Here is a 20,458-nt window from a genome sequence, read left to right on the forward strand (position 1 = left end):
ATTCATGAGTCACATTTAAGTCTTTCATGCATTTTGAGTTTATTCTTGTGTATGGTGTAAGGTGATGGTCCAGTTTCATTTTTTTGCATGTAGCTGTCCAATTTTCCCAACACCATTTATTAAAGAGGCTGTCTTTACTTGTTTGTATCCTCTTGCCACCTTTGTCAAATATTAATTGAGCATAATGTTTTGGGTCAGTTTCTGGGTTCTCTGTTCTATTCCATTGATTTATATGCCTGTTCTTGTGCCAGTACCAGGCTGTTTTGATTACAGTCACTTTGTAGTATAACCTGATATTAGTATTGTGTTTTTTTTTTGTTTTTTTTTTTATCTTCACCCGAGGACATTTTTTGATATTTTTGTTCAGATAGAGTCGAAGGGAGAGAGAGAGAGAAACATCGACATGAAAGGGCCACATCGAGTGGTTGCCACCCACACGACCCAACCAGGGCCGGGGACAAACTGCAACCGAGGTACATGCCCTTAGCGGGAACCGAACCCGGGTCTCTCCGGACCGCAGGCCAACGCTCTAACCGCTGAGCCAAACCGGCCAGGGCTGATATTAGTATTGTGATCCCACCTACTTTGTCCTTCTTTTTCAAGATTGCTGTGGCTATTTGGGGTCTTTTTTGGTTCTGTGTGAACTTTTGAAGTATTAGTTCTAGTTCTGTGAAATATATCATTGGTATTTTGATGGGGATTGCATTGAATCTACAGATTGCTTTGGGTAGTATGGACATTTTAATGATGTTAATTCTTCCAGTTCATGAACAAGGTATGTGCTTCCACTTTTTTATATCTTCCTCTGTTTCTTTTTTCAATGCCCTGTAGTTTTCTGTAAATAGGTCCTTTACTTCTTTGGTTGAGTTTATTCTTAGGTGCCTTAATTTTTTTTTGCTGCAGTGGTAAATGGGATTGCATTTTTTAGTTTCTCTTTTTGTAAATTCATTATTGATGTATAAGAATGCCATCGACTTCTTGATGTTACTTTTGTATCCTGCCACCTTGCCGAATTCATTTATTAAATCTAACAGATTTTTGATGGAATCTTTGGGGTTTTTTTTTGTATATCATGTCATCTGCGAATAATGATAGTTTCACTTCCTCCTTTCCACTTTGAATCCTTTTTATTTTTTCATGTCTGGTTGCTGTGGCTAAGACTTCCTGTACTATGTTAAATAAGAGTGGCGAAAGTGGGCATCCCTGTCTTGTTCCTGTTCTTAAGGGAAATGCTTTTAGTTTTTGCCCATTGAGTATGATGTTGGCTGTAGGTTTTTCATATATGGCCTTTATTATGTCGAGGTTTGATCCCTCTATTCCCACATTCCTGGGCGTTTTTATCAGAAATAAGTGCTGGATTTTGTGAAATGCGTTTTCAGCATCTATTGGTATGATCATATGGTGTTTATCTTTCATTTTGTTTATGTGGTGTATCACATTTCTTGATTTGCATATATTGTACCTGCCTTGCATCCTGGGATGAATCCCACTTGGTCATGGTGAATAATTTTTTTTTTATGTATTGCTGGATCCGATATGCTAGTATTTTGTTCAGGATTTTGGGATCTTTGTTCATCAGGGATATTGGCCTGTAGTTTTCTTTCTTTGTAGTGTCTTTACCTGGTTTCGTAATTAGAATTATGCTGGCCTCATAAAACAAGTTTGGGAGTCTTCCTTCTTGAATTTTTTTGGAATAGTTTGAGGGGAATGGGTGTTAGTTCTTCTTTGAATGTTTGGTAAAACTCGCCTTATGAAGCCATCCGGGCCTGGGCTCTTGTTTGCTGGGAGAGTCTTGATTACATCTTCAGTTTTCTTAGTTGTTATTTGGTCTGTTCAAGTTTTTTGTCTCTTCCCGGTTAAGTTTTGGGAGACTGTGTTTCTGGAAATTTGTCCATTTCGCTTAGATTGTCTAATTTGTTGCCGTATAATTGTTCATAGTATTTGTTAACCATCTTTTGTATTTCTGTGGTGTCAGTTGTTACTTCTCTTTCATTTCTGATTTTGTGTATCTCTTTGTTTTTCTCTCTGTTTCTTGGTGACTCTAGCTAAGGGTCCATCGATCTTGTTTATCTTTCGGAAAAACCAGCTCTTTGTTTCATTGATCCTTTGAATTGCTTTTTGGTTTCTATGTCATTTATTTCTTCTTCTTGCTCTGGGTTTTTCTTTTTGTTTGCTATCTAGTTCTTTAAGTTGTGAGGCTAGATAGTCAATTAGAAATTTTTCTTGTTTCCTGGGGTAGGCCTGTAGTGCCATGAACTTCTCTCTCAGAACTGCTTCTGCTGCATCCCATAGATTTTGTGTTGTTGTTTGTTTATTTTCATTAGTTTCCAGGAAGTTTTCAATTTCTTCCTTGATCTTCTTGGTAACCCATTCATTGTTTAATAACATGCTATTTAGCCTCTATGTGTTCAAATGTCTCTGCATGTCCTTGTTGCAATTGATTTCTAGTTTTATGCCATTGTCATCTGAGAAGATGCTTATTATGATTTCAGTCTTCTTGAACTAATAGAGACTTAGTTTGTACCCTAACATGTGGTCTGTCTTTGAGAGTGTCCCATGTGCACTTGAGAAGAATGTGAATTCTGCAGTTTTCGAGTGTAATTCTCTGTAGATATCTATTATATTCATTTGGTCTGGTGCTTCATTTAGAGTCTCTGTTTCCTTGTTAATTTTTTGTCTAGAGGATCTATCCAGTGATGTCAGCGGGGTGTTGACATCCTCTGCTATGATTGTATTGCTGTTGATTTCTCCTTAGAAGTCCTCCAGAGGATTTTTAATATAGTTTGGTGCTCCTACATTGGGTGCATATATGTTTACCAAGGTTATAGCTTCCTGTTGGATAGATTCTTTCAATATTATGTAATGGCCTTCTTTGTTTCTAGTTATGGCCTTCATTTTGAAATCTATTACATCAAATATGAGTATTGCTACCCCAGCTTCTTTTCCTTTCCATTTGTTTGTGAAATTTTTTTTCCATCCCTTCACTTTCAACCTATGTGAGTCTTGTTGTGAGGTGGGTCTTTTGTAAACAGCATCTATATGAGTCATGCTCTCTTATCCAATCAGCTACTATGTGTCTTTTGATTAGAGTGTTCAGTCCATTTATATTTAAGCTGATTATTGATATGTATTTATTTATTGCCATTTTTGTGTAGTGTGGTTCTCTTTTTCTTCCTATTTCTCCTGCTAATTACAGCAGTCCTTTTAACATTTCTTGCAGTGCTGGTTTGGTGCTAATATATTCCCTTAGCTTTTTTATTTGTCTGGGAAGCTCTTTATTTGACCTTCTATTTTGAATGACAGCCTTGCTGGGTAGAGTAGTCTTGGATTCAGATCCTTGTTTTTCATGACATTGATTACTTCATGCCATTCCCTTCTGGCCTGTAGTGTTTCTTTTGAGAAGTCAGCTGATAACTTAATCAGGGTTCCTTTGTAGGTAACCTGTTGCCTTTCACTTGTTGCCTTTAGGATTCTCTAATTCTCTAATTTTTGGCATTTTAATTATTATGTGTCTTGGTGTGGGCCTGTTTAGGTTCTTTTTACTTGGGGCTCTCTGTGCTTCTTGAACTTAAATGCCTTCTTCCTTCACCAGTTAGGGAAGTTTTCTGTCACTGTTTCTTCAAATATATTCTCTAACCCTTGCTCCTTTTCTGCTTCTTCTGGAACTCCTATGATGTGAATGTTGTTACATTTACAGTTGTTCCACAGCTCTCTTAAGCTGTCTTCCTGTTTTTTTCTGATTGGTTGATTTTTTTCTACCCTGTCTTCTAATTCACTGATGCGGTCCTCAGCTTCGTCTACTCTGCTGGTTATTCCTTCCAATGTGTTCTTTATTTCTGCTATGTCATTCTTCATTTCCACTTGGTTGCTTTTCAGTGTTTCTATATCTTTACTCATGGTGTTGAAGTCCTTACTCATGCTGTTGAGCTTCCTCAAGATCATGGCTCTGAACTCTACCTCTGATAACTTGCTTAACTGCATTTCATTTATCTAATCTTCAATAGAGTTCTCTTGTTCTTTATTTGAGATTTGCTTCTTTATTTCACCATTTTGGCTATCTAAGTGGGTTTTGGAGCTTGTCAAATTTTCCCTGTGGGTGTTGGTGTTCTGCTGTTTATACCTCCCTCTACTGGGTTTGGATGAGTGTTGGAGGACCCACATTAAACACCACTGTGAAGTCTTACTTTCCTGGGTAGAGTTGCAAGCCTAGGAAAGGTTCAGTTATCCTCTAGCTTTCTGCCTGGAGGCTATTAGTCTCAGTTACTTGATGAGCCTTGGGTTGTAGCCCTCAACTGAATGAATAACTCTCTCAGGTGTTCACTGTTAGGAGATTTCCAGAGGGTGGGGCAGATGCTGATTGTTATTGAGGTTCAATTTGCATTTCTCTGGCCCAGCTGAATGGGGTCAAATCTTCGAGGGAGGGGCTGCTGCTTCTCCCCAGAGCTCCGGGAAGGACTAAGATGGCCACTGTCCTGTGTGGCTGCAACTCAGCAAAAACTCTGAGTTTCTTCCATATCCCAGGTGTCCCCACAGAGTTCCAGTTCAGTCCGCCCTTCCTCTGCTGGAGTCCAAGATGAGTGGCTGTAGCTAATTTAGTGCTCTGTCCCAGCCCTCTGTGCTATGGAGCCAACTTGGGATTTTAACCTTGAGGGAGCTGCTCACAGCTAAAACAACTGCTGTCCATGGGCTCCCAGCCAGCCCTCTCGTGCCTCTGCAGGCCTACCAAGGTCAATTTAGTGTCCTTTTTTTCTGTCCCTAGTTATATAGTCCTCTCCAGCTGCTTTTCTGTTGCTTTTTCTCGACGATTTGTCTTTATTTTAATTGTAATTTAGTTTGGTTTTGGGAGATGGTCTGTGTAGCTTCGATTCACTCTGCTGCCATTTTGGAATCCTCCTCTCTTTGTCTTTAATTTTTGAAATTTTAATTATGATGTGTCTTGGCAATGGCCTCTTTAAGTTCTTGCTTGGGCTCTCTATGCTTTCTGAACTTATATGCCTTTTTCCTTCACCAAGTTACAGAAGTTTTCTGCCACTATTTTTTCGAATAGATTTTTAACCCTTGCTCACGTTCTTCTTCTTCTACTACTACTATGATACGGATGTGATTACGTTTTATATTGACTTACAGATCTCTTAAACTGTTCTCCGTTTTTGTTGTTGTTGTTTTTTGTTTTTATCCTAACCCGAGGATATTTTTTCATTTGTCTTTAGATAGAGTGGAAGGGGGAGGGGAGAGAAAGAGACACATTGCTTGGTTGCCTCCTGCAGGACCCCGACCAGGGCCAGGGATGAACTGCAACTGAGGTATGTGCCCTTGGTGGAGTCGAACCTGCGACTCTTTCGTTCACGGGCTGACGCGCTAACTGCTGAGCCAAAGCGGCCAGGGCTGTCCTCCTGTTTTTTAATTGTTTTTCTTTTTGGTTCTCTGATTGAGTGATTTTTTTTCTACCCTGTCTTCTAAATCACCGATCTGATCATTGGATTCCTCTAATCTGTTGGTTATTCCTTCCAGTGCGTTCTTTATTTCTGCTATGTCATTCTTCATTTCCACATGGTTATTTTTTATTTCTAATTGGTTGATTTTAATTGTTTCTGTATCTTTACTCATGTTGTTGAGCGTTCTTATTATAATCATTACTGTGAATTCTATATCTGATAACTTGCTTATCTCCATTTCATTTAGCCCTTCTTTTAGAGAATTCTCTTGCCTTTTTGTTTGGGACTTGTTTCTTTGTTTCACCATTTTGGCTCTCTCAGTAGGGTTTTGAGCCTGCCAAAATCTGCCTGCGGGTATCAATGTTCCACAGATCGTGGCTTTCTCTGCTGGGTTTGGATGTGTATGGAAGGGGCCAAGTTGAACACCAATGCCTGGTCGTACTCGCCCTGCTCTCCTGTGTAGAGTCGCAGGGCAAGCAAAGATGCAAGTATCCCAGAGCCTCTGCTTGCAGCCTGTTAGTCTCAGTCACTTAATGAGTCTCAGGTTGTAGCCCTCAGCTGAAAGAAAACTACCCCAGGTGGGCAGGGTAAGAGGATTTCCATTGGGTGAGGCAATTGCTCTCCCACCCCCACCCCACCCCACCCCACCCCACCCCACCCCAGGCTAAAGCTGCTTTGAGAGGAAAACTGTGCCTGAAGAAAATGGTTTCTGCCATTTGTGTTAATGACTCAGCATAGGGGCCCAAGCAGCTGCCTTCACAGCTGTGATCCCAGAGCCTTGAAACCCAGTTAATGCGAGTTAGGCCCAAGGCTTAATACACCCAGAGACTCTCTTCACCTACAGGCTGGCTGGTCATCTCTGACAGTTAATGAGCTTCAAGTTGCAGTTCTATGCTAGGTGTTGACTCCTTCTGCCCTGGCAGGGTTAAATTCCAATGGGTGGGGCAGTTGCTTCCCCCTTGGGCAATAGCTGCTTTGGTGGGATAACTCTGCCTGTGAAAAATGGTTTCTTCATCATAGGTTAATGACTCAGCCTAGGGGCCCAGGGGCCTAGGCTGCTGCCTTCACAGCTTGGCCCCCAGATCCATGAAACCCAACAACCAACAACCAAGCCCAAGGCTCAGTGCATTCAGAGACTCACCTCTACCTACTGGCTGGCCGGTAGTTTCTGACCTGCATATTCTTTTTAAGTTATATAGTAATAGTTTATTTTATGAATGTATTCTAATTTATTTAACTAATTCTTATGTATGTTTGGTATGTATTGACATTTATGTTATCCACAATATTTTGCCTTTGCATATGTGTGAGTACATTAGAAACAGTCTTAAAAGTAGAATTGTCAGGTCCAAGTTTGTACTCAATAGGTGTTACCATATTGTTTCAAATAGGACTTATGCCAATTTATATTTCTACCATAATTTGTGAGAGCATTCATTCCCTCCACATCCTTATCAGAGCAGTATATAATCAAACTTTTGAACTTTTCCAATTTGATAGGTAAAAAATGGGACACCAGTCTTATTTTAATGTGCATTTCTAACTGTTTCCACATCCAATCTAATACATTTCAAAGCACTTTCTTCTTTAGAATGGTTTATCTAAACATGAATGAATTCAAATGCTGAAGATTTGCTTTTCTTCTGCCAGGATGTGTTAAACTTATACTTCTTATATATTTTCTACTCCCTGTTAAAATTTCTTTTTTCAAGGAAGCATCTGTTATGTGAGTAAGCACTGTTAATTATTTTTAGTCAAATTAAAATGTAATTTTCATCAGCAACATTAAATTCAAATATTAAATAATATGCAATAACAAATTCGAAATATTTTAAAGTAGATTACTTTGTTTTTAATACCATGGCATTTTTATTTAAGTCATGTTGATAATTATTCAAAACTTTAGCCCTCCCATGTGTTTGCATGTTCATTGAGAAGAAACTTAAAGTATGAATCAGTGGCATTTTTTTTTTCTAATTTCAATGATATCTGTGGGAGGGACAATTAGAACTTACGTATTAGATGGATAAAAGAAATATAGGCGGCCTGGCTGGTTTGGCTCAATGGTTAGAGTGTCAGCCTGTGGACCAGAGAGTCCTGGGTTCGGTTTCTGCTAAGGAAGGACACGTACCTCGGTTGCAGTTCATCCCTGGCCTTGGTTGGGGTTGTGTGGGTGGCAACCAATCAGTGTGTCTCTCTCACATTGATGTTTCTCTCTCTCTCTCTTCCTCCCTCTCTCCCTCATGCTCTATCTAAAAGTAAATGCAAAAATGTCCTTGGCTGAGGATAAAAAAAATATATATAGAATATTTTATTAATGAAATGTCAGTTATTTTCTTAACATGCCTAAACTGGATGATATTTTTAGTTTAATTATTTTATATTCATCTGCTGAGCTAAACAAGATTGCTCACTTTCTAGAGTTGACTTATCACAATTTTTTTTTTTCAGGTTGAATTTCAGGCAGGATCTGAAGGCCGACTTCTTCCTCAGCATTATCTAAATGATCTTGATAGTGCTCTAATTCCTGTGATTCATGGTGGGACCTCCAACTCTACTAGTTTACCATTAGAAATAGAATTAGTATTTTTCATTATAGAAAATCTTTTTTAGTGAAAAGATGATAGTGAATCATATTAATATATACTGCAAACTGATTTATTAAAACCAACTCCAGCACTAAACCAGAAATGCCACAAACACTAAAAGTAAATATGTTTGATGTTTGAAACACAAAAAGCTTTGCTTTATAGGCAGGAATATCTTTTTAAAATCATTAGCACAATTTAAATCTCTAAAAATTTATGAGATTCAGTTTTTAAAGCTTTACACTTAATAAAAATACTAAAATGATGAATTACTTCTGTCTTTAAGAAATTTGTAGCATTTACTATGTTATTTAAATGCTATGCCAAAGTATCTGCACTTAGATAATACCTCTTTATGCCAAGATCGATTTTAATGAAGGCTCTTTTCAGATGTAACCTTATAAAGGGAAATGTCTGTTTTCTGTATATGCCAGTTAGATTACTGGTTTCTAAAGTCCGTTAAAAATGTATTTCAGTGGCACAGACCAGTTTCCATATTAGACTTAATACGATATTCTTTGAATGAAGCAGATAACTTATTTGTATAATTGGAATGGAGACCTACCTCCATGACTAGATAAACTGATTGTTTGGATTAAAATGAGAATTTTGCCTTTTTTCTTCTCAAATTATTATATATGTGTTTTTTCTTGATTAAGTGGGTATTATTAAAATAATTGTGGGTGCTTCCGGATTTTGTGCTTCTATATTTAAGTATATTGTTTTTATAGCAAGAACATGTGATTTGGTATGTGTTTTATAAATCTTTAATAATTTATAAATAGGTAATATTTTTGTATTGTAGTGTATTATTTTTCCTCCTTTCTTTCCAAAGTATACCACTGTATTTTCCACTTATATAAAGAGTGATTGACGACAGGCCAGATGACCCTTGAAGTAGTCATTATGTAGCAATAAATGAAGCCTGAAACAGATTTTTTTTTACTTCTCCTTTAAACCTTGGAAGTTTCTTGGCAAGTCTACATATTTTCATTGACACCAATGTATTATAAATTTTAATGAACTAATTACTTTTGCATATTTTAAATTCTTTATATGGTAGTTATTTTTTGTAACAGAATATTAACAAAAATTAAATTCTATATATTTAAAACTGTTACAGGGCTTTCCTCTTTACTTCAAACAGCAAAATAAGAAAAGTTGTGGTAAAGAAAAAGCAATGAGTATATTTTAGTTAGTCCTGTCATTTAAGTTACATGAAATATAATCATATTTTGATGCCTTTTTATTTTTATGTGGATATATATGTTTTTGTATAAAAAACACTTGTATATCTCAAGAAAAAGAAATTAGAAATTACACTAAATAGCCCTGTTTTAAGAAAAGTATTTAGGAAGCATCTCAACTTGAAAACCAAGTCAGGGTTATAACTCAGGAACTGAGGTCTCAGGCTAAGAGACTAAGAATTTTTATCAGATTGTTCATATAGTTCCTACTAAATCACATCTGTGATTTAGCCAAAGACAGTATGGAAGAGAATATCAGTTGTCTGGAAGTAGCTATTTCATAAACAGTTTAAAATGTTGCAGATATTAAATAAAGCGATAATACTTAATAACTCGTGAAATTTATTGAAATGGTTTAAGGTAAAAACAATTACATATCAAACTCAATTTATGTTTTCTTTATATAGTGTGTATTTATTTTGCAATATAAATAATTGCACAATACTGAACTTCAAATAACCAAATGGTAGAGGGCTCTTCCAGTTTGTTTTTTAAAAAGCTCTACATTTCATAAAAATTGGAATTATGTTCCTTTGGAGCCACCTTTGAAAGTATTCTTTGTAGATGTATGTTTCTGAATGCATTTGTTACTTATTTGATTATGTTCACATTGGTTAATTTGAAATTTTAATTTTTTCAAGGTGAAGAAATAGAAATGGTTCTTTGTACTCAGTCTGCAATGATCTGTTTTGAGTATTATGCCTTTTAATACTACTGTCTTTCTCTGAATTTTGAAATATGAAGTAAAATCAAGCTCATTGTTTTAAGCAGCCATCCAACAAACTTTGTTTCTATGTACTTGCTATATGCAGAGCACTTTATTAGCCTTCACTGGTTAAAAGATAAATAGTTCTTTCCCTCTTGGAGCTGAATGTGTGAAGCAGATCATTAACAAAGTAAAACTAATTGCTATAATAGAAACATGGATCTAGACTAGATGGTTGGAAAACAGCGCAAGAGGATAAACTATACCAATAATGAGAAGGCAACCTGAGAACCTGTTAGATGGTGGGCACTAAACTTGTCTAGGCATGAGTTGAAAATCTAAAAAGTAATATGTAAAAAGACTGAACTTTCCCTTTTAAGGAAGTTTACTTTAAAGAGTCTTTTGTGTTGTGTGACTGACTGTCTTACCTTATAATTTAATTATTATAAAAGTGGTAGCCTGATGTGATGTCTCAATTGTCTAAATTTATAACAGCTTGGATTTAGATGCTGTTCTATAAATAACAGAGCTTTTCTTTTTTTAATAGCATGCATAAAGACTTATTTTAAAAGAAAATGTCTTGAGCCCCGGTCAGTTTGGCTCAGCAGTTAGAGTGTTGGCCTGTGGACCAAAGAGTTGCAGGTTCGTTCTGGTTGAGGGCACGTACTTCAGTTGTGGTTCAGTCCCTGGTTGGGGTTATGCGGGAGGCAACCAACTGATGTCTCTCTCTCACATAGATGTTTCTCCCCCCACCCCGGCCCCCTACACACACATTGTCTGAAGATAAATGGAAAAATATCCTGAGAGGATTAAAAAAGAAAGAAAATATCTTGAAATAAACCAGAAACCTCCAAACCATCCTAGGTTTTAATTTTTTTGTGTGATTTAAAAAAAGGTTCCATTTATATAATATATATTTATGTATATTTTCCCCCTTCATTTTTTTTTTTTTTATCCTTCTCCAAGGGTATGTTTTTATTGATTTTAGAGAAAGAGACAGACAGACAGACAGACATAGATGCCAGACCGTTGCCTCCCATATGCACCCCCACTGGGGATCGAACCTGCAACCTAAGTATGTGCCCTGACTGGGAATTGAACCTGTACCCTTTTTGGTATATGGGACAATGCTCTAAACAACTGAACCACCCAGTCTGGGCTCCCTTCATTTTTTTATACAAATGTAGCATGCTATTTATACTGAAAAACACAATTTTAAATACACCTGTTACTTCGAATGATATGGTTTATATTTAGAATCTTAAAGATTTCATTGCTTCTCAGTTTTACTCAATGATTGATAAAAGCATCTTATTGCAGAAAGGCAAGAAGAAAACCCATTATTGAAATTATGACTGTATGTTTCAGTAGGAGGACTATTTTCTCTTAAAATTTTTATTACTAAGACACTTACAAGGTTATTTTTTATTTGAGCTGTATTTTAAATCTTTGTTTTTTTCTACCAGATACTAAGCCTCACTATCTAAATTTACCTTTTATCACTTAATTGACACATTTTTTTCCATCAGTTTGTTAGTTTCAAATCTTTACATTCTATGTTCTAGATTTAGCTTAGAATGATACACAATGTAACACCTTTTGGGAAATATTTTCTGCATTTGCATTGATAAAATTAAAACCATATTTTCATGCTCTTTACAAATGAAGAAACAGGTCTAATTCAATGCTTTATTATGAACCTCTGAATATGATAAAAGTTTTTTCTCTTGGTAAAATAAGGTGCTTGAAAGCCTCCAAGATAGTCCATAATGTTCCCTACCTCCTGGTATTCACACCCTTGTGTAGTCCCCTCCCACATTGTATCATTGTTGGTCTTTATGACCAATAGAATGTGACAGAAGGAATGGGATGTCATTTCCAAGATTATGTTATAAAAGACTCTATGATTTCTATCTCTGCTGCATTTCTCCCCACTCCTCCTTTTATTCTTTTCTTTCCTACCTCCCTCCCTCTTTGTGTGTGTGTCTCTCTCTCTCTCACTCTCTCCCTCTCTCTCTCTCTCTCTCTTTCTCCCTCTTTTTCTATTGGATCATTCACTCTTGGGGAAGCCATTTGCCAAGTGTGGGCAGCCCCATGGAGAGGCTCACTTGGTGAGGAACTGAAGTCTGACAACAGCCGAACGAGTGGAAGTGGATTCTCCAGCCCCAGTCAAGCCTTCAAATTGCAGCCCCAGCCAAAAGTTTGCCACCTCATGGGAACCATTCAACTAAGTCATTCTCAGATTCCTGAATTTCAGCAACTGTGTAAGATAATAAACATTTGTTGTGTTGAACTGTTAGGTTTTCTAGCGATTTATTATATGCAGCAACAAATACGAGACAACAAATATAAGATACCTATATCTTTGAGCAGCTATAAATAAAACTTGCTAAAAATGATTAATTGTTCTGACAATTAGCATATTTCTTATCAACATTTAGGGATTCCATGCCACAAGTAGTATGTGCTAAGTGCAGAGAATACTAAAAGAGAAAGTAGGATTTGGCCATGTGGCAACAAAGATACAATTATGGGAAGCTTCCTGTTTCCGGAAATTACATAATAGGATATTTAGATCATGTTCCTGCTGAAAACAACTAAAGCTGATTAAGATACAAAAAATCATCTTGCCTGGCCAGTGTGGCTCAGTGGTTGAGCATCGACCCATGCACCATGGGTTGTGAGCTCGATCCCCGGCAGGGGCCATGCAAGAGGTGGCCAATAGATGTTATCTCTCATCGGTGTTTCAATCTCTGTCGTCTTGTTCCTTCCTCCCTTTCTAAAATCAATGAGGAAAAAAAAATTTTAAATCATCTTAAAACATGGATATTTTAAGGCAGGAAGGGATGTCCAGTCCAAAGTAAAAAAAAGTTAAGTGGCAACCTTATGAGTTAAGGGGAACAGATATCAGAGTTCAAGGCCACACAAAGTGGTGAATCTAACAGGAGTTGTGAATCAAACAGAACTTTGCCACAATAGGCTGACACTTACCCCAAGGAGATTCAAACTTTGGATGAGGATGAACCAAAAGTATAAAGTATGTATGATTATAGCCAAGTTTGGAATTGCCTACATCACACAAAGCATCTTTAGTATTTAACTTGCTTTTAAGGTGGTCCCACACTGGTGATATCTCCTGGTGCTGGGAGGAGTAAAAATATAAATCCTCTCCATAGAAAAATCATCTCACTGTAGGCCTCAAATTACTTTCCAAATATAACATCTAACACACAGTAAAATAATAATAAGTAGGCACATATGGAAACTAGATTCCAGAAGCAAGCATTATTAGAAACAATGAAAACACTTATACAGACTTAGGCATTAGATTTATGCCTTTTGTGTTTAAAGAAAGAAAATCAAGTATGAGGTACCTGTAGAGAATGGGAAACTAAAGTGATGGAGCTGATTTGGGAAAGAACTGAATACAAATGTTGCAAGACTATATAAAAACTGAATTTTAAATAAATAGGTTTAATGGTAGAATAAAATAGGGAGAAAAGAAAAGAAAACAGTAAAAAACAAAGGGATAGCCTTGGCCAGTTTGGCTCAGTGATTAGAGCTTTGGCCTGCAGACCAATGAGTAGCGGGTTCGATTCCGATTTCTCTCTCCCTCCCTCCCTCCCACTCTGTCAGAACAAGAGTGGAAAAATATCCTCAGGTGAGGATAAAAAAAAAAGAAAGAAAAAGAATTTTAATTGAGTCAGTTACTATACATCTATGAAAATATTGACCTAATACTGTGATCAATAGGCCATAAAAACTTTTGTAACTGCAACTGATAGTATCAAAAAAGTGAAAAGACAACCTGTAAAAACGGAAGAAAATATTTGCAAATAATGTATCTGTTAAGTAACTTGTAGTCAGATTTTTAAAAGAATTTTTACAATCCAACAAAAACCCTACAAATAACCCAATGTAAAAATGATTTGAACAGACAGGTCTCCAAAGAAAATATACAAATGGTCAATAAGCACTTGAAAATATGCTCACCATTATTAGTCACTCTAGGGAAATATAAATGAAGATCACAATGAGATATTACTTTATATCAACTGGGATGGCTGTAATCTAAGAAAAAACATAAGTATTGGTGGGGATTTGGAGAAACTGGAATTCTCATACATTGCCATGGGAATGTAAATGGTACATCTGTTTTGCAAAACTTGCAGTGCCTCAAAAAGTGAATCATAAAGTTACCATATGAACCAGCAGTCCCATTCCCATGTACATATACCCAAGAGAAATATGTCCACATACTTCCTTCCACAAAGAACTTGTACATAAATGTTCATAGCAGCATTATTTATTAGTAGCCAAAAAGTGGAAAGAATACAAATGTCCATCAACTGATGAATGGACAAATAAAATGTCATATGCAAATAATGGAGTTTTATTTGGCCATAAAAAAGAATAAAGTACTTATACACACAATATGGGTGAAACTTGAAAATATTATGCTAGCCCTGGCCGGTTTGGCTCAGCGGTTGGAGCGTCGGCCTGCGGTCCAGAGAGACCCAGGTTTGGTTCCCGCTAAGGGCAGGTACCTCGGTTGCAGTTTGTCCCCGGCCCTGGTTGGGTTGTGCAGGTGGCAGCCACTCAATGTGTCCCTTTCACGTCGATGTTTCTCTCTCTCTGCCTCCCTCCCACTCTATCTGAACAAAATATGGAAAAATGTTCTCGGGTGAGGATAAAAAAAAAAAAGAAAATATTCTAAGTGAAAGAAGCTAGTCACAAAAGACTATATATTGTATGATTACATTTATATGAAATGTCTAGAATAAGCAAATTCGTAAACAGAAAGTAGATTAGTAGTTGCACAGGGCTCGGAGGAAGTGTGGAGTGAGTGCTTTGGGGTGATGAAAATGTTCTCAAGTTGACTGTAGTGCAGGCTGCATAATTCTGACTACATTATGAATACGATGAATTTGTACACTTTAAATGTATGACATTTTAAATTATAAAGGAAATGCAAATCAGATACAAGTCAATCAATTGTATATCTCAATAAAGCTTTTTTAAAAAATACCGCTTTAGTCAATAATATTTAGTGTTTTCTGAAACTCAAGAAATCTTTTTGATTAAGCTAGGCATGCAGAAAATAGGGAAGCCTGATTGAAGAGAGCTTGGAATAATTATAACAAGTCTAGAAAGACTCTGGTATATGAAAATCTGAAAGGCTGGGTGAGAAGAGATGCCTTTGCGTTATGTATGAGGTGATGTATTGTTATCCTAAGTTTACATCTGACAGTGTTAACTGTATTAGTCACAGAACCAGAAAATGCCAGGGCTAATTGAGGTAAATCTGCACCATTGTTCTTTCTCCACCCTCAGAGTGGCTGCAGAAAGTAAGGAGGGCAAAGAGGGCAGTGGGTGTGAAAATCCAGTTGCTAGGAGTGTTTTCTGAGTGAACACTGGTGAAGAGAGAAGAGGGGGACAGGAAACTTTCAAGTGATCAGTTCCTACCCTTGTGCAGAAACACTCATTTTTATGAAGGAATGAGTCCATGCCATTTTAGCATGTTACTAAAATTAAAATGAGAATATATCCAACTTTGGAAAATCATAGCCCACACCAGCAATTACTTTCAATCTTGGGTCTCATCCGCGGCCCCTGTCTTCCCTGACCTGGCGGGCGACCTTCAGAACTACCTGTTTTCGGACTACCTTCCAAAAGAACAGTTCGCGCGACACTTGGACGACGGCACCAGACGCGGAGTCTGCGCGCAAGCAAAACTCGAGCCACAGTTTCTGCGCGTGCGCATCCCCACTCAGCAGGCCGCTGCCGCCTCCGCTTCTCAAGCTGCTTCCCAGGCCTCCCTTGGAGGCCGCTCTTCCGTCGTTTGTTGAGTCTCGTTTCCACGCCACCTGTGGCCGGTCCACCGAGGTGCCCACCGCTTAGCGCCTGCGCGGACTGCGGGCGTCCGTCACCATGGCAACGATAGTAGGGGGCCCTGGTAAGCGCTTGTCCCCCGCTCCTCAGAAAGGGCTCCGCGTCCTGCATTTTCTCTGGCTTCGCGCAGGGGAAGGGGTGGGAGAAGGGGGCGCTTTGAGAGACTCCTCTGGCAGCACCCCTTTCTGTTTTAGATCCTCGCGCTCTGCATTCTCAGCGCGCACCCACAACCCACTGGCCTGGGACCTTAGTTCCCACTGGATGTTAAGAGAAAAAAAAAAAAGCCTTAGGGGCGACAAGAATGGCAAGAATATTACGCCCTTTTAAGAAATATATACTCTGTGTGTGTGTGTGTATTTTTTTTTTTTTTTTTTGAAGAGAAGGTTTAGGTTCATAGGAAAATTGAAGTGAGAAACAGATTCTTCATATACCCCCTACCTGGATACCCGTACTGCTTCCCCATTATCAACATTCCCCAGAGAGAGTTACAATTGTGAACCTGCATTGACACATAATAATCACCCAAAGTCCGCAGTTCACCAGGGTTCTTTCTTGGTGCTGTACATTCTGTGGGTTTAGACAAATGTATAACGACATGTACCATACAAAATAGTTTTTCTGCCTCAGAATACTCTGTGTTCCACCTATTCAACTCTTACCTCATCTCTTACTTGTAGTAAGTTTTGACGTTGGGTAGTGTCATAACTTTGTTCTCCTTCAATATTGTGTTGGCTCTTCTGTTTTTTGTTTGTTTGTTTTTGCCCTCCATATAAACTTTAGAATATGCCCTGGCTGGTGTGGCTCAGTTGCACCAGGGGTTGCCTATTTGATTACCGGTCAGGGCACATGATCTGGTTTCAAGCTGGATCCCTGATTGGGGGTGGGGTGGGGTGGGGGGAGGTGGATGGCGATCGATGTTGCATTTTCACATCGATGTTTAGGATTGCTTGAATCTATAGATCAAGTTGGAAAGTACTGACATCTTAACAGCGTTCAGTCTTTAGTTTTTTCCTTGGTAACATACATGATTACCCTTTTTGTGTGGTTCCTCATGTATGTCAAAAACTTCATTGTCAGCATGCACATCAGTCACATATTTTATCTTGAGAATATACTATGACTTAATTATTTTCTCATTGGTGGAGATGTCTGTTGTAGCCAATACTGTGCCTTCTAAAAATGCCTAACTTGCCCTGGCTGGTGTGGCTCAGATGGTTAGGTGTCATCGTGTGCACCAAAGGTTGCCGGTGCCTTTCCCGATTTTGGGCACATTCCCCAATTTTGGGTAGGAGGTGGGCAGGAGGGAGCAGATTGATGTTTCGCTTTTACATCAATGTTTTTCTCTCCTTGCCCCTTCCTTTCTCTCTAAAAATCAATAAAAATATTTTTAAAAATAAAGAATGCCTAACAAATATTTAAAAAATTATGGCCATGTATTTTCATCTAAAAGTCTCTGACTCTATTACATATGCTAAGTAGGGCCAAGTGTTTTGGCAGGTGTTTTGGGTAGGAAACTGCTTGGGGGATTTTGGATGCTACAGCTAATTCTCTCCTTCACTTTTTTTTTTTTTTTTTTATCCTCACCTGAGGACATTTTTGCATTTATCTTCAGATAGAGCAGGAGGGAGAGACAGAGAGAACCATTCATGTGGAGACACATCAAGTGGTTGCCACCCACACAACCCCATCTGGACACAACCCCATCTGGGGCTGGGGACAAACTCCAACGGAGGTACCTGCCTTTAGTGGGAACCGAACCCGGGACTCTTTGGTCCTCTGGCTGGCGCTCTAACCGCTGAGCCAAACCGGCTAGGACAGCCTTTACTTCATTTTGTAGCCAAACATACAGAGTAGTTACTAAGTAGTTACGAAGTCTCATGCATGTTAGTTTGAAATTATATGCTCCTCCATTCTCTCATCAAATTTTACTTTTTCTCAGCAGTTTATGATGGCCATTTTTAGTTTTTTAACTGTTGTTAGGCAGAATTAATAAACAAATAATTAACAAAAGACACAATCTCGTGCATAGGGAATTTTTAGCCACTTGGTAGACACTTAAAGGTTTAAATAAATGAACAAGAATTAGGGAGATAAGATTATAGATAACTGTTTTCATTGTTTTTCAGCTTTTTCGCATTGTTATTGTAAAATATGCAATTATTTGGGGTAGACCTGGATTCAAGTGTTTCAGTCTCAGTTAACTCATGTATTAATGTTTACATTTTTTCCCTTTTTTTTATTGATTTTACAGAGAGAGGAAATGAGAGGAAGAGAGAGAGAGAAACATCAATGAGAGAGAACATCGATTGGCTGCCTCCTGCATGCCCCCCACTGGGAATCGGGCCCACAACCTGGGCTTGTGTCCTGACCAGGAATTGAACCGGTGACCTCTTGGTGCATGGGTTAACACTCAACCAATTGAGCCACACCAGCCGGACTTAATGTTTAATTAAGAGAAAATCTGGCCCTGGCCAGTTTGGCTTAGCGGTTAGAGCATTGGCCTGCAGACCAGAGACTCCCAGGTTCAGTTCCCGCTAAGAGCACGTGCGTCAATTGCAGTTTGTCCCCAGCCCCAGGTTGGATTGTGCGGCCCCAGTTGGGGTTGTGCAAGTGGCAACTACTCGATGTGTCTCTCTCACATCGATGTTTCTCTATCTCTCTTTGTCCCTTTCTCCCTCCCACTGTATCTGAAGATAAATGCAAAAATGTCCTCAGATGAGGATAAAAAAACAAACAAACAAAAAAAGAGAAAATCTGGTCTGCCAAAAAATAGTTGATAGGTATGGGAATTATGTATATTTGTACAAGCTAGATAAATCTGTGAATATTAACTCAGGGGTTTACTTAGTCACTCATGTAAATATTGCTAAGACTCACAATCTAAAGGTAAATATGCTTAAATGTGCAATTTAAGATACTAAATTGTTAATATAAATATGGAATGGGGTTTCAGGTGGAGAAAATAATTACATTGTGTAAAATTTAGAAGCTTTTAATATAGCTTTGGCTTTACATATATTTTACTTATTTATGAGACCAGGAATTAAGATGACGTGTAAAAATTCCTGCTTTAAAATATCTGTTTCTTAATTTTTTTTTTCTTCACATTTTTTCATGCTGCTGAGGTCCAGATTATTGTATATGTTTACTAATTATTACTTATATCACATATAGCATGTTTATATATTTGTATATATTAAATACCTGCCACATCATAATACTTGTTCTAACTTTTTAAATTCTCGTTTTTCTCGGTTTAATTACTTTATCATTCTCTCTATATATATGCTGTGTCCTTTTTTATTAAAAATGTTTTTACTTCATATAAAACAGTCTATTCTTCTTTATTAAAATGCTGTTATTTTAGGATCTTGGAGTGAAAATATACTGCAATATTTTCTGAGAAATAACCAGATCACAAAAGAAGATGGCGCCCAGATCACCTGGTATCACGCTGCTAACCACAAGGCACAAGTGAATGAGGCTCTGAGAAGTAAGTCAGTACCGTTACTTATATATACATTAGATAACATGAATTTAACTCCTTTTTAAAAAAATATATCTGAGCACATTTGCAGGTACCAGAGACTTCAATTCTAGGTTGATATAAACATTTTTATAAAGGATCTCATTATACTTACAAAGTAAACACATTTTCATAATGGAAGAAATTTCTTATTTTCTGGAAGTGATTTGCCTTTTCTATGTGTTATTTGAAACTGTCATATATTATTACATTTGCTTACGTACCATAGTGATTTGAGGAAAATTTTAAAGACCAGGATCATGTGTCTTACATGTTTTTATATCTTTCACAGTGTACTAAGGAGAAGCTCAATAAATAATTGTTGAATAGATGGATGAAGCCATTGTATACTAATTTATAATTAATTGCGTTGGGCAGTATTTATGCCTTGGCTAGAAACCATTTATAATCATATGTATACATATCTCCCTTCATTATATAGATGAACGTTGCAGTATTATCTCAGCCTTTTCCCATGAAGTGCCCCTGTTGGCTGTAGCAGCAGAGAAGAGTGAAAGTCTGTCAGTAGAGGGCTGAGACATAGCTTGAAGTGACCTGGGCCAACAAGGAAAATTCCTTGGAGTCCCATGTTTTATTGTAAAATGTATGCATTTTTTGCATCCTACTTCAGTCATATGTCTAGATAATGTATCTGAATATGCATTTTACAATGGAAGAAATATCCATTGTAAAAATACTGTTTTGAATTGCTTTTCTTTGTTAGTCAAATCTGTCTTATTTAATATCAACTCCCTAATACCTAAAACAGTGCCTGGCATATAATACAGTACTGTGATTATTTAATAGATGAATTTTAGCAAAAACAATGCTTCAGGAGAAAAGTTGATTCATGGTTGCCAGGAGCTGGTAGGAGTAGGGAATAGGGAATGAATGCTGATGGGTACAGGGTTTCTTTTTGGGATGATGAAAATTTTCTGGAATTAGATAGTGGTGATGGTTGCACAACCTTCTGAATATTCTGAAAACACTGAATGTTACATTTAAAAGGGTGAATTTTTTTTTTCTTTTATCCTCACCCGAGGACATTTTTCCATTTTTTGTTC

General features: G+C 37.6%; 2 protein-coding genes across 2 annotated transcripts in view; both read left to right on the forward strand.

The window, feature by feature from the left end:
• ZFYVE16 (zinc finger FYVE-type containing 16) overlaps positions 1–10,511 on the forward strand; it is a 62,020-nt gene extending 51,509 nt beyond the window's left edge. The window contains exon 18 of the mRNA XM_036279340.1: positions 7,887–10,511. Within this exon, the coding sequence (XP_036135233.1) occupies positions 7,887–8,048 (162 nt within the window). The 3' untranslated portion in view covers positions 8,049–10,511. The remainder of the gene's footprint in view (positions 1–7,886) is intronic.
• Positions 10,512–15,772: 5,261 nt separating this feature from the next.
• The window catches only part of FAM151B (family with sequence similarity 151 member B), a 30,888-nt gene continuing 26,202 nt past the window's right edge, over positions 15,773–20,458 (forward strand). Inside the window, exons 1-2 of the mRNA XM_036280447.1 lie at positions 15,773–15,932; positions 19,236–19,361. Of these exons, the coding sequence (XP_036136340.1) occupies positions 15,908–15,932; positions 19,236–19,361 (151 nt within the window). The 5' untranslated portion in view covers positions 15,773–15,907. The remainder of the gene's footprint in view (positions 15,933–19,235; positions 19,362–20,458) is intronic.

The sequence above is a fragment of the Molossus molossus genome, unplaced genomic scaffold (genome assembly GCF_014108415.1).
Source record: "Molossus molossus isolate mMolMol1 unplaced genomic scaffold, mMolMol1.p scaffold_m16_p_3, whole genome shotgun sequence".
NCBI lineage: Eukaryota > Metazoa > Chordata > Mammalia > Chiroptera > Molossidae > Molossus > Molossus molossus.